At 39.5% G+C, this 17,873-nt stretch overlaps 1 protein-coding gene across 1 annotated transcript in view; it reads left to right on the top strand.

Annotated features, from left to right (window-relative positions):
• LOC140307493 (copine-8-like) overlaps positions 1-17,873 on the top strand; it is an 81,488-nt gene that overhangs the window by 38,229 nt on the left and 25,386 nt on the right. Inside the window, exons 6-11 of the mRNA XM_072386407.1 lie at positions 4,236-4,312; positions 13,242-13,305; positions 14,260-14,363; positions 14,971-15,075; positions 16,687-16,728; positions 17,518-17,593. Of these exons, the coding sequence (XP_072242508.1) occupies positions 4,236-4,312; positions 13,242-13,305; positions 14,260-14,363; positions 14,971-15,075; positions 16,687-16,728; positions 17,518-17,593 (468 nt within the window). The remainder of the gene's footprint in view (positions 1-4,235; positions 4,313-13,241; positions 13,306-14,259; positions 14,364-14,970; positions 15,076-16,686; positions 16,729-17,517; positions 17,594-17,873) is intronic.

The following is a 17,873-nucleotide window of genomic DNA, read 5'->3' as shown; positions in this document are numbered from 1 at the left end:
TTACTCTGCCTCATCCCCACTGCCAACTGCTTGCGGAGTTCTTTTTCTCAGCCCCAACCTCAGAGTGGCCCCAGGCTTCCACTGGGAGTGCTGAGTGATGTGAGCGCAGGAACTATCTCTAAGCATGAAGGCCGAGGATGCTTGGATGCATCCTGTCGTCACTGTGGATGTGTGGGTTTGAAGATCTGGCACTCAGCGATGGCTCCATTGTCCAAGCGCAATCCAACCTCAATGACTAAAAACAGAAAAAGGGTGGGGGGATGCAAATGCACATGAGTACAGTATTTCCAGTGGCAGGCTCTGTGGCAATCTTTAAAGATGACTTCTTCCTCCCATCACAACAGATGTTTTCCCTGCACCATATGGTTGACATACCTTTGCAGCTATTGCTGCAGGGGAGGAAGGGCTGTGATGGGACATACAGTAGAATGTAATTAATATAATTGTTTGTTCATCATGACAAGCAGTTGTTAAGGCTTTTTCATGATAGTTTAACTTTATTTATGTTTTTGGTGAGATATATCCCAATTCTTCTTATAAACAGTATGTCAGTGACTCCAAGCTGGGAAATGGTTTGTTTGCAGGCAGTGATGATACCAACTGTGAGGAGTTTTATTCATCTGTTAAATGTTTTCTTAAAGAGGACATACACTGCTTTTCATCTAATAACATTTAAAGAGGATTCATTATGCTTCGTGATTTATTCCTGTTTTCCCCTGAGTAAGTTCAGTGCCATTTTTGTGCATGTAAAAGGGATGCAAAGTTACAAAGCACAAAGTCAACAGGAATGGTTCTCTCCCAAAGAAAACACTGCTTCTGAACTGCCTGAAATGTCTTATGGTAGTTTCTCGTTTTCATCATCCTATAACAGCTTTACTTTATGCCCACCTAGCTGCTAGTTTGGCATGCCCTCAAACAAAGCTAATTAGAACGAGCAGCTGCCACTGTCCACCAGTATTGCTTTGCTGGAACCATGTCTGCGAACTCTAAAGTCCCTCAGGCTTTAACAAAGCATGCCAAATGCTCCACTGTTGGCTGCAACATGCACTCATGCCATCTGAGGAACTGACGTCCCAGTGGATTACTTTTAGTTTTCATGGCAGTGTCCCCTCAACAATGGGAAAATCTCTATGTTTGTGGTCTGAACTGTTCCAACTAATGTGGCTTACATTACCATGTGTTTACTTCAGTCTTTCTTTTTGTGGGTACGCATACGTTTTTATAAATTAATTTCTGAACAGAAATTCCAAATAAATCCAAATAAATTTCTGTTATATATTTTTCTGCCTCTGCTATTGAGTATGAAATCGTGACTGAAATGTGTACCATGAAGATCACATTATCAACTAAAGATATAAATGTGTTTTTACAACTTGTCGCACAAGTTAAAGGTAATGACTGTGCTGTGATTTTAGCTCTACTTGCAAACTGACCGATCAATGTGCTGCACATGCACTTTGTTCAGCACAATGCGGCTAACTTGTACTGCTAAATCTAAGACACAGTGCACAGTTTTTGACAAATACTCATGCAGCTAACAGGCACCATGTGACCAACCAGGCACAACCAGGCGCGTCACAGAAAAGCTGATATTTGGTGTGTCTGAATTCCCTGAACTGTACAGCACAACTTTGTGATGATTCCTCTGTTACCAAGAGTGCAGCACAATTCTGTGGTGCGTTGCAACACAGACTGACACGTTTATGGTCCTTTTTCTCTTCTCACTGGCAGAAACAGTACAGAATTATCTTGATTGCTGGCAACGTTTACACTGCACGCAAGCTGGAAACTCCGCACCTATTAAAACGTTTTATATTAACTGTATATCGACCAGTGCAGTGAGCCATGTGCAGGCCACATATGTTTATTAACTGACATCATAAAACTCACTCACAAAAAGCCCCCCAAAAAAACAAACCAAAAATGCGTGCTTTTTTAGTTTATCTGTAATACACTTAGCTTTTCCTAATTTAGATTTTTGAAGCATTTGAACATATTTATACAATAAAGTAGGTATAGAAAATAGTGAAGATGGATGGAAGAACTTATTAGCAAGTGAGTCTGAAGGTCTGAAGTGGCTAATTGATATCTTATGTTTCAACCTTACGCGGATGAACACGCCGCTGTTGTAATGCTGTGTATTTCCTATTAGCCGTGATACAGAGCCGTAAAGTAAATGTCTGGTGTATATGTACTATGTTTCAATAGTTTTAGATTTTTAAAAAAAAAAACATAATTTATCATGGCTAAAATGTGTTGAGCTGTGGGTGTGCGACGTGGAATCGCAGGAATTCACAGCCCTCAGGCCCTCGAGGGCAGTTTCAGCCCTTGAGTGTGCACAGTGAATGTCAGTATACTACAAAATGAGTCAGAGGCACATAGTTTTAAGGCTCACACTCCTCTCTAGTATTGCTTTAACCTCCTCTTCAGTGGAAACTGTTTAGAAAAAGAACAGTTTCCCTTTGTGGACAAAGACAAACACACTTTTTCAGGATGATTTGTCAGCAGCTTAACAAACTGTGGAACGCTTTGAACCTTTTTTTTCCATGCCACCACTGAGCCTGTTGATCTAACTCGCTTCAACTTCTAGCCTTAGATTTTCTAAGACGTAGCAGGCGCTGGGCTGGGGCTGCTACCTAGCTGGCAGCACACTTCATATGAAAAAGCCAGAGTGTTTTTGTCATTTCTTTTTGTTTTGAGACCTCAGCTGGGGGAGAGATTCACTCAGCACCGGCAAAGATCTCTGGAGCAGCTTTCTGCCCGCCGGACTCAACATGGCTCATCTGTCAAGCACTTTTACACACACACACACACACACACATACACATGTATAAACACTTATACATCCTCCACTATCTCTGCTTTGCTGTTCTTGCTGGCCAAGAACTCATTTTCCCTAAACTGACTCCTCACTTGTGGTCTCCCTACAGCTATTAACAAGGTCGCAAGTCTCTTTAGATATTGGCCACTAAGTGCAGGTAGTGCAGTATAAATGTATTGAATGGTAAAAATATATCAATATGTGTGGTTACTTAATTTGTTTCACACTTTAGCTTATAGCACCCTGTGCAAGAACTTGAAATATGTTACAACCTGAGTAGATTATGCATCGTGTTTTTCGTTGCCTCTGTTGCTGTAACAGCTTTGTTTTGTTGTTGTGCATTCATCTTGTAAGGCTTGAGTGATAAAGATAAAAAGGACAAAACATGCTGCAAAATGAAGAAAAAATGCCCATTACACATTAAACCATGTTATTACTCACTGAACAAAAAAACAGACAAACTGCAGAAGCAGTGGGGGAAAAACTAAATACACCCCACGATTTAATAGAGTGTGGAACCACCGTTAGCAACAATAACTTGGAAAAATGATTTTCTGCAAGAAGTTATCAGTCTCTCAAATCAGTGTGGAGGGATTTTGGTCCCGCGTCTGAAAACAATCGCATGTGTTAGGCATTCGGCTTCTGGCATATTCCCTCTTATTGCACTGAAAAAGAAACAGAAAACAACGGCCTTAGTGCATTATTCATTATTAAGTGCAGTCAGTGCTTTGGGATAGAAAACTCTCTTTTGGCGGTTTGTTCTTGTTTATATTGTCCTGTATCTCCTGCCTGATGGCAGAAGCTCAAATAGACAGCGACCTGGTTGTGATGAGTCTGTGAGTGTATATTTTGCATTTTTCAGACAACCGAAACTGTAAATTTAAATGTTAGGAGACGACAGCCAATAGGTTTGTTTTCGCTGTGGTGATGACCCTTTTGAGCACCATCTTTTCTGCTGCTGCCATACCACATAATAATGCAGTATGTGAGCACATGGAGCAGTGGTAGAAGACCACAAGCAACTTCTAAGAGGGCTGGTTCTTCTTTAGGAGTCTTAGGAGCTAAAGTCTTTGCTGTGTCTTCATTAATAGCTCTGTGGGCAGCACTGTCGACAGATTGGATCAGGTTTGACTCTGTGTTGTTGAGTTATAAAAATAATGTTTTTTTTCACATTTCAAATGTCAGAATATCAGAAAATTCATTTTTTTTAACTAATTGTTTAATCTTTAGCAGTTGCATACATGGTTTTAAGAAATGTTTGGAAACAGTGGGATGTTACTGTTGGCATTTTCTTTGACTGAGTGAAGTTGGAACCTTTCACTATATTGGACAAATGAATAAATATGGAGAACATCATATGTGATTTTTCTCTTTGGAACTCATAGCCTGCCTTTTCATATGTTTCTACACGCAGGACTTCCTGGGCCAGGGTTTCTGTACGTTGGGTGAAATAGTCGGATCCCTGGGAAGCCGTTTGGAAAAACCTTTGATGTAAGTAGTACACCGCAGCATGCAACAAACAAGCAAGTGCAATCACACAAAATGCCTTCTGCTATTTTAAGGCACCACTCATAATTGAAAAGACTTGTACTGCAATAGTCTAATCAGGTAGTCACTATCATTTGGGGACCCAAAAAGCTTTTGGGACTCATGTTTACCTATTAGACTCAGTTTCTTAGAGGGTGTGAATTAAAGATTAGCATGACTTTTTAAGACCACTTGCCGCTGTTTGTCTTTGAAGCGAAGCAAAGCTGGGGCATGAAAATGGGCCAAGATGGTGATGAAAGCGTACGCTATCTCCACCAGCCAAATACGATTAACAGATAAACAGCAGCAGGCCTAATGACAGACTGTAAACATCTTGAGATGGTAAACAGTGTGCAGTGAAAAGGGACAGTTCCCAAAGCGAGTGAGCTCCCAGCATGTTTTCTGCAGAAACCTAAACTGAACTGCGACCTCAGCTGAAGCCTGAGGAAATAATCAGAGACATTTGTAAACTAATAAATGTCTGATTTTTGTCTCTGTCTCTGATTAGTGTTACAAAATAGTTATTAAACCTGTAGCTATTTAATGACAGATTTCATACTGGCTGCTTAGTGTGAGGTTTTTCTAGCTTAGGAAAATCCTCATGCGCACAGGAAATCTTTCGTGCCTCAGTTTTCACATTCCAGGCTCTCTTATATTGAGTATCTAATATTCCCAAAAAATAATTAATAGAAATTAACTCAGTTTTTACACAGTAGTGAGGGTTGCTATGATTAAGCAAAGACAGGAAGGAGACATACAACCCCTGACTGAAACAATGGGTGAATGAACTAAGGCTGTTCCCTCAGCTTTTTAATTGGGTAAATAATAAGATACGTAGAGGAAAAAATAATGGAATCACCTTGTAATTTGTATTCGTAAAACAAAGACCTGTGTAAATATGCTCAGTAGTCTGCAGTTAAAAGAGAGTGCTTGCAGAGCTTAATGAGCTGTTGAACCTGACTGATTTGCAGGAAACATGACCCCAACAAGAAACTTGTCAGTGGAAACAATGGAAAGGAAAAAGATGTTAGAACTCGTTCAAGAAAGTAATTCAACTCAAAAGACGTTGGTTCTATAGTCAGCTGCATCTAAAATTTGGAGAAGTTCAAACTAAATGGGAAGGCTGTAAAAGGGAAACATATAGGTCAACCAAGGAAGACATTGAAGCATCAGGACAGAAAACCCCAAAAAGTCTTGAAAACAGAAAATGCCCAACAAAAAAAATGAGGGGAAAAAAATGAGCAGAAACAGAAGTCACTGTTTGTGACCAAACTGTAAGAAACCAGCTGAACGAAAAGGGGTTCACAACTAGAGAAGCCAAACTTTAACCATCACTAGCACCTAAAGAGAAATCAAGGTTACAGTGGGCTAAAGATAAGCTGTCAAGGACTGTGGATGGTTGGATGAAAGTGATCATCAACCATCAATCTGCACTGGACAAGAGAGATGATGCTGGAACTTTTGTTTGGTGCAGGTGCAAAGAAACATATACAGATGACTGCCTGAAGAAAACACGCAAATTTCCTCAATCATTGATGATATGGAGTTGATGTCAGGTAAAGGATCAGGGGTCAGGCAGATCAGGCAGTCATTACCTCTACAGTAAATCACACGTGCACATTGGAATTTGGACACTTTTCATTTTTCATAAATCAAAAGGTGGTTTGGTGATGCTGAAGTGATGTTTCAGGATGATGATGCATCTCAGCACGGAGCTGAAAGCGTTCAAACCTTTCTTCAGGACAGACACGTCAACTTAATGACATGGCCAGCAAACAGTCCAGATCTCAATCAGATTCACAATTTATAGTAGAAATTGAAAAAGAATTGGTCCATGACAAGCCTCCATTCTGCAAAGCTGGTCTGTCAACTGCTGTACAAGAAGGTTAAAGTTAAAAGATCCTAAATACAACACTGATCCCTTACAAATGTTATTAATCTTTTACATTCTGTTCCATTTCCATGCCTGTCTCTAGTGTTGCTTTTGCTCATTAAAGATCTTCAAAGTGCCACTTGTGCTTGAAAAGTACGCTTACTTACAAGTAACCAGCAGGAATGCATATTTGTAATTGTTTGAGTCAAAAACATAGTATAACCAGTGAAATATACACACTTAATATGGTGTATTTCATACAGTCAATGCAGTTTAAATCATTTTACTGGTTTGCAGATGATTGATGAACTTAAGACGAATTATACGTTGACAAACAGTTGAAAAGTTAAACAATTTCTAATTTAAATGAAAAATGAAAGACAATTCAAGGCAAAACATCAAAGTTTCCATGAAAAAGCAAGTGGGCATCTATTGACATCCATAACTTTACATGTTTCCTGTAAAAACAGAAGTTAGTGGCACAATCTGGTCTCAAAAAGCCATGTCTTCTCTGATTTGTCAGTGTCATTGGCCTGAACAGGCCCAAAATTGGATGTCAGCCGTCCTCAAATTTGAAATCTGAGAGAGTGTTTCATCTTGTCTATCGTGTGCGACCACATGCTTTGGAGTGTATCTGGCATGTAGCACAAGATATATTAAAAATGCTAAAACAGAAAAAAAATTATTAACAGCACAATCATAATCCCCCAAACCATAAAACTTGTTGAAAAAATTCAAACCCAATCTTTAAAGAAAACATCACATCTTATTTCACAACACCTCAGCTTTACATATGGAGCTGCACTACAGTCCTCTGTTCCCGAGTTGACCGAATACAAGACTGTGGTTGCTTTTGTCCTCCCCTTGAAGCAGTAAGCCAACAGTATTCTAGCCATCACCTTATCTCCATGTCCCCCACTGATGTCAAGTCTATAGGTGTGTGTGTCTTAGTGAGAGCGCGAGAAAGAGAAACCGAGTGAGCTAGAAGTAAGTGACTCTACTGGAAACCACATCCATAACTGTCTGACTGACTGTCTGTCTGTGTGTGTGTGTGTGTGTGTGTGTGTGTGTGTGTGTGTGTGTGTGGCAGAGTCAATGAGCACTTGCAACTGAGTGAGTCTGCTGAGGAATGATACACGAGAAATATGATGTAAGAATGTGTTTTCATTTCAGAATTATGTAATCACCTCTGCCTACAGTCATTCACTGTACTTCAAATCTGTGTGTATTTCCACGCAGTTGTGCGTGAGTCCGTGCACATGTACATGCTTTATTTTTTGTACGTTACGTGCAGGTATTTTTAAATAGTCTTTATTATTCCATCGTGACTGATTTTCCGTGTGAGTCTGAGGAAGTGTGCATTTGTGTGCTCTGTTCTTAAGTGTACACTCTTCATGAAAAGCACCACCACCGAGTCAATCTCAGTCAAGTGGCTGTACAAAACAGAGATAATACAACAAATAAAACAGAAAAGACAATGTATTTGATCACATATTGTGTGTAATTGGGATTAATATTACAAGACTAACAGGTCTTTTCAACAAAGCAGCAACAAAATTCTCCTAAGAGAATAATTAAAAGAAAAGTATTGTTATAATATGTATTCACCCCTTTGCTAAGAAATCCTTAATTATAATCTCGTGCTGATAATTATCTTCAGAAGTGACATTATTAGTCTCATAAGTCCATTCAAAGTATTGCAAGACCTCAGTTTATATACACCTGATGTGAAAGGTCTGGAGTTACAAAGTAATATCAGCAACTCTGAATATTCCTCAGAGTACCATTAAATACATTGTTAGAAAATGGAAAGTGTGGCACCACGGCAAACCTGCCAAGAAAGGCCAGATCACTAAAACTCACAGAGCAGGCAAGAAGGGTGTTAATCAGAGGGAACAAAGAGACCAAAGTATCTCCTGAAGGAGCTGCAAAGTTCCACAGCAGAGATGGCGTGTCTGAGTGGAGCATCACGTCACGGACTTAGGACACAGATGCAGGGTCTCTTGGGTTCAGAAGGTTTATTATAATAAGCACACACACAGGGCACTGCAGGGCGATCTCCCGGCAGCGCAAAATAAAAGGCTATGGAAACCTAAGCGCTCTCCTCGGTAACTATGGCGGAGAAGGGGCGCAGCTATGAAATTTACAAAACATAAAACTCTCCACGCTGGGAGGAAAACAAAAGCTATAAATAGTTAACAAAACAAAAACACGCTCTCCTAATGAGGCGGAGTAAAACAAAAAACGCACTCTTTACAAAAACAGAGGCTCTATGAAAATTTAACTTTAACTTAAAGAAACTCACCTTTAACGGTGGCAACTATGACAGGTTAGAACAAAAATCTCTCCTTGAAAATGGAGGAACACACAAGGCTATGAAACTTACCTTACACAATAAATAAACAAACTATGGCTATGGAACAACTTACAAACAAAATAGCACTGCAGGAGAAACGCTCACTGCAGGCTCTTGGACACTATGGCAGATGGAATGGCTTGTTCTGAGGCTCATGGAGTGAGACAACATACTGGTGACGGGAAACGCAGACTATTTGAACACATGAGGGACCAAGGGGAACAGGTGGAAACACTTGGGAATCAGGGAAGACAATGAGACGCATGACACGGGAGGAAGGGCAAGTTACCTGAAACGAGAGGACAAGATTAGTGACTTAGTGACTTAATGAAACAGGAAATGACGAGACAAGACATGAAACAGAACGTAAATCGTGACACTATGTCTCTCGGCTGGCCTGGGAACGCCTCGGGTCCCCCCGGAAGAGCTGGAGGAAGTGGCCGGGGACATCTGGATTTCTCTGTTAAAGCTGCTGCCCCCGCGACACGACCCTCGGATAATGATGATGGATGGATGGATGGATTTTGTTAGAACACAGCGACAGCATGGAAACGCTTTAACCGACCAAGAGTTGACACGCAGATTTAATGGGCCGATTTTGGGATCACAGTTTCTGATGAGTTGAGTCTTCTGACAAAAGACGCAACAAAAATATGTGACTGAGAGCAGTTTTGGGAATTTGGATGCATTAATAGACACTTGCGCTTTTTTGTTTTTACAAAAAGCTTTGAAATGATGGAGAATGGATCCATTGTTCAGAGCACCTTGGCTCATTTGAATGTGCTTATGAAAGCATGGTGGTGGCAGCATCATTCTGTGGGGACGTTTTCCCATCACCTGATCAATCTGGTTTCAATTCAGCTGTTTCAGTTTTCATAGAGCTGAGACTGGGAAGGAGGTTTAGGTTTGAGCATTAGAATGACCCTAAAAATAAACACCCTCTGAATCTGTGGTGTGATTAAAAGATCGCTGTGACTTGCAGCTGGAATTGCTGCACAACGGGGCTCTATAAAGTCATAATTCTTGTTAGTTTCACTATTCTGAAGTGATAGGCATTTTAATTCCAGGTTGTATGGCAATAAGACCAAAGGTGGTCAGTACTTTTCCAAGCACTGTATCAGACTTACTATGGTGCAACACCACAACAGATGTGTCATATCATGTTTGCTTAATAATCGATACCCAAGGCACTTCCCAGATGCAGTGTATAGACAAAAAAGATGGTGCACACGTATGTAGTGAATGTGATGAAGTGAGAAGACATAACGAGTAAGAAAAAAGTATGAAGTAGTCACTGTTTCTGTGTCCTGATACAGGTAATTCAACCTAAAAGCACTTCAGTTATAAAGAATAGATCTTGACCTTGATGCAGGCTTGGTGGAGGATTGCACTTTATTGTCTTCTTCTGTCTGGAATATAAAAACTAGGCTCTTTTACACATACAGAAGGGACAGATTATGAGCAGCAAATCCATTTCAGTGATACTTGCTCAACCATGGGTAGACTTTCAGACTCATTCTCATTTCAGTCAACAACCTCTCATTCAGCTCCTCATCCTTACAGGAACTTGATTCTTCCTCTCTTCGCAACTATCCATTTTTTTGTTTGTTTTCTCACCATTTCTCCATCTGCCCCTTACTTAGCAATCTCTTTGTTCATTCAGCTAATTCATTTCGTTGACTGCCTCCCCCTTTCATCAAAGGATGGCAGCGTGTCTCAGGTGATGGGAGAGTTTCAAAGCTTTGCTTCAATTTGCCAGCAATTTCATTGTTTTCTTTCTGTGTTGTTACTGGACAGTACTTGGCCAAATGAAATTATCTTTGCCCTTCTATCGTTCTGAATCGGGCCCGGAGTCTGTGGCATTCATTTGGTCTATTTTTAGAGGCCAGTCTCCCTTGGCTTTATTGGCTAAATATTACACTTCACCTGCTCAGTATGCAAACAAATATTGCAACCGAAATGTCACTGGATCTTCTTACATTATTCGGATGTTCTTTGCTGAGGGTTTTAATTAAACTTTAATTGTTATTTATTTTGACCGTCTGACAATGGATGAAATGAGAGAAACAAAGAAGAGAAATTAGATTATTGGTCTGCAGAGGTCTTAGTTTAAATTGAATAGACGAATAGACCCTGTATTAAGAGAAAAAAAAGAAGAAAATGTGTAATTTACGTTGACTTAGTATCATTACAGTGCAAAACCTACAGAGAGTGCAGAAATAGTTGCATCGTGCATAGACTTGACAAAAAGCTTTTACTGTATACATTATGTACCTGTGCACCATCAATATGATTATGCTACCACAGACAACAATAAACCATATCATTTAAAAAATGTGACATCGTCTAGTAGATCATCATTATCCAATAACTAAATGACCATTAAAAACATTGTGACATGGATGTTCTCCAAAATGCAAGGCTGCCTTCATTCCTATGGGATTCCATGTCATCACAAATAGCTTTGCCAACTTCCCCCATCCTGAATTTGCCTAAAGCACTTTGAAAATTGAGATCTTTTGCATTGGATATTGAAGATTTACCGAACTAGGAGGTCGGTTAAACAAGCTAGTGAACAGGCTAACAAACTGCTCGCTTGACAGTCAAACTTATCATTACATTTCTAATAGATTCGAGTGAAAACTGCTTAGTCGTGTTGATCCAACACTGCGGTTGAAACGATGGATAGCTGTATAATGTACAATGTGGACTGTAGCACACCCCATTAATCAATAATGGGCTGACCAACCTCTTGTAGCTTTCTTTTCCTTGTGTTATTAGTGCTATGATGTGTTCCGTTTAACCTTGCATGTTGAATTGTAATTTTTCTTGTTCAGAAAAATCAACTCAAATGCCCACCTAAGCTGAGTTTTCTGACAAAGTCAACAAGTCAGAGGCACCTCACCAACATTGACTTCAAAATCCAACATGGCTGACAAAGCCTTGCATAAAAAATGGTGATATCTGTGATTATAAAATGTTTATCATCACTTCTGTCAGTTTGTGCCTCATTTAATCTTAATATAGTTACTCACATGTAGTACTGGCCAAACTCTATCAGTTAACATTGCTTTGGTTTTTGGATGTGGAAAATATTTATGCAGTGCGTTCTTATCATATTATTAATAGTGATGGGAAGCCTGGTCAGTTAGCGTAACAATGAGCAAAACCTACTGGTCTTTGAGCTTGCAAATGAAACGTGGTCAACTCAAGCGTGAAGTCATTCCCAGCCCAGACTTCTCAGAGTGCTGAGATAATGGAATGCCCCTCCTTTCTGTTTTAATATTCATCTTTCGTAAAAATTTACCTGAAAACTGCTAAAACTAGCCTCTCCCATGTGTGCAAAGAAATGTCTTCCATCCAAAAGGAAATGTATTGCTTTACATTGAACACCACAGGGTATAGTTCGTATGTGAGATTGAATTACGCACATGGTTTCGTAGATGAGCAATAAAGTCACAAAGAGTCCATAGTTAGACTATCACTAAGCCAGCCATCCTGATCATCGTATTCATTCTGTTAAAAAGTGTATTGCAGACATTTTGAGACTCTTAGAAAATTTGATCCCTCTTTGAACAACTGTGAGGGCAAAAAGTTAGATCATTTAAGTATCTGTTTATAAAGAATATCAAAGAATTTAAGAATTTTATCATCTTAAAATGTAATTGTACCCCCAGTTCTGCGCCTAACAGCCATTGGAGGTATACTGTATGAAGATGGTTAGCAAAAACTAGCTAAATAGTTAGTCTTCATAAGCATTAATACCCATTAATTTTAAACAAGAAGTTCCCTCCTTACTTACGACTGGTACTGTGTGTTTAAAAAAGATTCCAATCACCTCTGATTAGCGGGCGTGATTTAGTTTAGTGCAGCTCGTAAAACACAGTTAGGTGTGCAGTACCACTTTAAAAGATTCAGAGAATGCAGAGATATCTTTGTATGCAGAGGACAGAAAACAGTATTGATTGTTTGTTATCTTTGTGTCCTCAGGCAGCACTGCATTTTAAAAAAAGGGGGAAAAAACCCAACAACACACAAATTAATGCATGATCTCAAAAACACCTCTGAAAACTGTTGAATCAAAACTGAAATTCTTCCTGGAAATTGTGGTCAATGTCGCCAAGTCCTCCACTAAGAGAAAAGGAACAATCAAGCTTGCAATCGGCCACCAGCATTGACCAGCATTTGAACTGCATGGAGGTGCGTTAGTGCACATGGCAGGCTAAACTTGCACATCTGTATGCAGGTATCATTCATTATAAATGACATACGGTATATTTCTTGTAGCAATATATGCTGCCATCTCGATGACATATTTAGCTATACAATGAAAAATCCTACTCTGTGTGTATTCCAACAGCATGGCTCTGTAGGAGAAAAGTCCCGGTGCTAAACTCACCTAACTCTGTGTCACCCTTTATGCACATTATTTGTTACAGGGACTTAATCACCATTGACTGATTTTATGATTATCTTGCTGGCATCAAATTTAAAATGAGTGTGTGATTTTCACTTTTGACATTCATTTTGTTTACTTTTAATATTGGATTTTGATAGTTAAAAAAGGATTCATATAAACAGAAGAAACAATGAGGTGACATTTTTTTATCTGGATCAGTGTGGTCAATGTTCCATTTTTATTTGTCTCTTTCTGTTTTTACAAGTGGAATCCCAGGAAAGAAATGCGGCACCATCATAGTGAGAGCCGAGGAGCTGAGCAACTGTAGGGTGAGAACCTGTTTGTTTGCCTTATAACTGATTTGCAGTGGAACCCTCAGACTTCCAGACACAGTGCACTACTTAGCTACAGCTTCAGGTTCTTATTTCTTCCTCAGCACACAGACACCACACAGTCTAAACTAAAAGAAACCCAGATTTGTCATGCTGACATGTTGCCATGACTGTCATCACAATTCTGCTCTCAGTGACAATTTAAATGAATTTTACGCGCTTGCAAGTTAATTTGGCTGCCACAAACACATTGATAGGAATGTATTGGGTTATGTGGGGTATGTCTCAAGATAGATGCAGCAGACAGACTTTTGTGGTGTGATACCAGAAATATTTGTTAAATTTGATTTTTTAATTTTTTTTATTACATCACCATGCTGCTTAAAACCATGAAACCCTCAACCAGTGTTTCCCCCGCTTTCTTTGCTGTACTCTGCTATTTATTCAACATATCTGTCATGATTTTGGCACTCGGGAGATTTGACGTTGTTTTATTTCTGTTAGGCCTGTAGGCAAAACATTGTTATTCATGGTGCTAGCTGTCAGCCAGTTCAAGTGGACTGGATTTCAGTTCAAGATACAGCACACAGTTTTGAAATGAAGTCGTCATTTGAACTTGCTGAGACTGGGACTGTGAGTATTTTAAATTCCCTCCTTCTTTAGAAGGGACAAAGCTTCCTTCAAGCATTTGGGAAACTGATATTTCTGGAAATTCTGGGCCAGCTTTGTGCTTTTGGCACCTTTGAAAATACATATTTTTAGTTTCAGAGGGTCACAAGCTGAATACATTTCTTTATATCATCCACTATAACTATAATTCTGAATATATGTAGAGCTGATAAATGTAAGTTCTGAGCTGACAGACTTGATGTTCTGATATCAGCAGATTACAGCGTGTGTCATTTCAACAGACCTCAAGCAAGTACGTTTTAATTCCTCCCTCCTCTTTAGGAATCGGTGATGCTACAGTTTTGCGGCAACAAGCTGGACAAGAAGGACTTCTTTGGAAAATCTGACCCATTTCTAGTTTTTTACCGCAGTAATGAAGACGGATCGTAAGTTCCCTATGCTATTTATGGACATCAATTTGCTGATTAAAGTAATGCAGCTGTCTTGATTGGACTGTGAGCATGCTTCAAAAGCTCCTGCGGAGGATATTGTATCTAAACTGTCTACTGGGATGTTACATAATGCCTTATGATGTATATATTGTATGAGATGCCCTGCATCCATCATTAAGAGGAAACAGTAGATGAGCAGATAAAATAGGACAGAGTAGACAAGATGAAAAGCTGAATTGGCAAAGGATGGATAAGATGGAGTAAAATGAAAACTTTGTACATGGAGGTCACGGTTTCTTTGCCCTGCAGATGCTTTTATTCAAGTTGACTTCGGCATCTCACACTTAACACATTCTCTTTCAGTGCAGCTGGGTATTTACTGATGCAGATTAAATGTTCTGCTGCAGGGTATGACAGCAACTTGGTTGACAAAGAGCCAGTCTGGATGCCACATGAAAAGAACAGGAAGTAGTTTTAGCAGCAAATGATCAAAATGCTTTTTCACGTCACACTTCCATAGTGCAGGAGAAGCACCCACATGGTTTTGTTATCAATTTTGGGCTATAGTTATCATCTGTTAATACCTTTGTATGTGTCACAGGTATACCATCTGCCACAAAACAGAAGTGGTGAAGAATACTTTGGATCCAGTGTGGCAGGCTTTTAAAATTCCTGTCAGGGCGCTGTGCAATGGAGACTATGACAGGTACAAATGAACAGAACAGCAATCCTGCAAACACAAGTGTTAAATAAATGATTACAGCTTGATTTAAAAGAAAGAGACTAAGACTTGACTCCTAAAGTGCTATGAAGTCGGAAATTTCTGTTTGCAAATACCAAGCTCACCTTCTGATAGTTCACAGGTATGGTGCTAACATACCTGCAAACTTTAACAACAGAATGAAATGAGGTGCTGCTGTGTGCTTGACAGTGCAAAGAATGCAATCAAGAAACTAGCAAGGAGAGTTACATGTCGTCATGCTGTGTGTTACATCTCTAACAAAATACAGTAATGGCCAAGCAAGCAAAGCTTTGCAAACACTGACATTCACCAACTCAAATAGCTTATTGGTCAACTGATAGCTTATGTAGCGCAGACACCCAGAATAAGCCAGAATTTGACATGCCATTAGCGGATGCTGTGTTGATGCAATGTGAGACTTCAGTCTCAACTTGAATGTGAACTTTATTTAGATGAAACCTCCCCTACTCATATATAACAAGTCATTGACAAAAATGTCACAGTTTAGAAGAAGAAAAAAACTGTTTATGATGGAATGCAAATGGGTAAAATGGATTAGTTAAAGGGAAGAAGGAACTTCTGTAAGGCAGAATTAGTCATGATATACACTCTGATCAATAGATATTGACAGGAGCACTAACAAGAGAGAAATATAGAGCTGAATAGTCACACAGAATCTAACAGTGAGCAGATATGAAGCAGAATGATGAGGGAAGATTCAGGATGACCTGAGCCCCAACTGTAGGATTTTACTGGAGGGAACATTTAAAGTCTCATCTTAAAAGTAGAGAAAGTGTATTCTGTGCTTTCTAAACCCAAAATGAGAACAGGCTCCAGAGGAGAGATGATAGCTGAACACTCTGCCCCTTATTCTTCTCCTGGAAACTACAGGAACCATAACTCACCATGCCAAAGTGATGCCATCAAGAGTAACTATAGGATTAAATGGTGTGCTGCTGGGGTTCTTTGGGCCAAATATATTTCTGTTTTGTCTGAATTTAATTGTAGATAGTTACCAGTCATCCAGGTCTTCATGTCCATAAGGTTTATTTTCATCTAGCTCCACAGACAGATCCATGGGAAAGAGTTACAGTGAACATTCACTTAGACGTGAGACTGAAAAAGTATCACTCCAACAAACAAGCAAAAAAAAAAAAAACACTGATCGTAGCTTTTTAAGAATTGTCTGAAAACTATTGCATTGTTGATGCATAGACAGAATTTTCTCTCCTCACACAACCAGCTGCACAATGTGGTATCCTGACGTCTCAGCTGCGATAAACCCTCAGGTCATCAGTGGAAAAGCTTCTCATGGATACTTGTGTGAAAAGCAAAACAAGACGAGCCAGGTTTATCTAACATTGATTGAGAGAAGAAGGCAGCGATGGTGGAGCTAGATATAAATCATCTGGGTGTTATTTTTTGTCTCGGTTTCTCCAGAATATAATATGGCTTATTGACAGAGAAATCCACACAGCAGTGTCAATTCTTTCAGCTGGCTGACTGAATATGTGTATATACTGTTTTTTGGGGGACTTATTTTTACTCCCACTTTCCTCTTCTTTTCCTCTGCAGGAGCATTAAGGTGGAGGTGTATGACTGGGATAGGGATGGAGGGTGAGGAACCATTTTTTTCTCTTTTGTATATCAAACCGATATTGTCACTACAGTGATGTGTGTTGTGATGCTGCATGTATCTATACAAAAGTATTATTTAATCTGTCTAAAACATTTGATGCCATTTTCTGAATAAAAAATATATATTTACCCAAAGATGTTGTTATTGTATTGTTCTGAAAACATCTGTCCAAAGTAGAAAGGGGCTTTTGGGGTTACAGTCACAGATCACTTTTGGTTGTTACGGTTAGAGTATATACTTCTGGTAATTACATCCCAGAGCTCTGTATGTGCCCATCTTTATGCCTACTTTAAATATAGTGTACACTGTTAACTGTTAATTACCTTCAGAGCGTCAGCTGAAGAATGAAAATAAGGTTTATCAAATGAAGCAAGTAAATTTCCAGCTTTCAGGAGAACTGTTTGCCTCTCATTAGTCACTGAACAGACAGTTTTTGACATTTCAAGGGCATGTTGCGCTGAGCTCCCATTAATACCTGACCCCGATTTATACAGCTCTGATTATCTCCACAAAATTATAAAATTGGCTGCTATGCCCACGACTCCAGAAACCAAGGAGCTTATTAGTGATAGTTCTATATTTTCAAGACAGCTTCCCATACGACACACAGAAATGAAGAAAATCTGTCATTCTTAAGCTGGCATTTATACTCTGTTGTTAATGAAGGTTCTTATCTTTTTCTGGCCAAGCATCTCTACATTTCTTCTCATTATAATGCACTTTTCAAGATAAGAGGGAAATGTGATTCTTTCTCTTGGTTTTTACAGCCACGACTTCATCGGCGAGTTCCGCACTAGCTACAGAGAAATGTCCAGAAGCCAGTCACAGTTCCATGTCTATGAGGTGAGATTCTTCACACATACGCACACTTGTACTTTCATACATGGAGGAATTAATTATTTTCAGACCCCAAAACTCTCCCTAATTCAAATTAGGGCTGAAAGGAGCCAGGGAGAGGGTGCTTCATACCCATCGCCACATCAAAAAAGTGCTCCCACACTCTACAAAGCTTTCATTATGCACAGTAATAAAAGCTCAGCACATTCAAGAAGCAGCTGATCTGCTCCCACAAATGTGGTGTCTCTCATTTGGTGGTGATCATTTTTCTCTAACATGTCATATG

Source organism: Leuresthes tenuis, unplaced genomic scaffold (genome assembly GCF_036924035.1).
Source record: "Leuresthes tenuis unplaced genomic scaffold, fLeuTen1.0.hap1 SCAF_5, whole genome shotgun sequence".
NCBI classification, from domain to species: Eukaryota; Metazoa; Chordata; class Actinopteri; order Atheriniformes; family Atherinopsidae; genus Leuresthes; species Leuresthes tenuis.
Note: the sequence above shows the minus strand (reverse complement) of the source record. Positions and strands in the feature narration are given on the sequence as shown.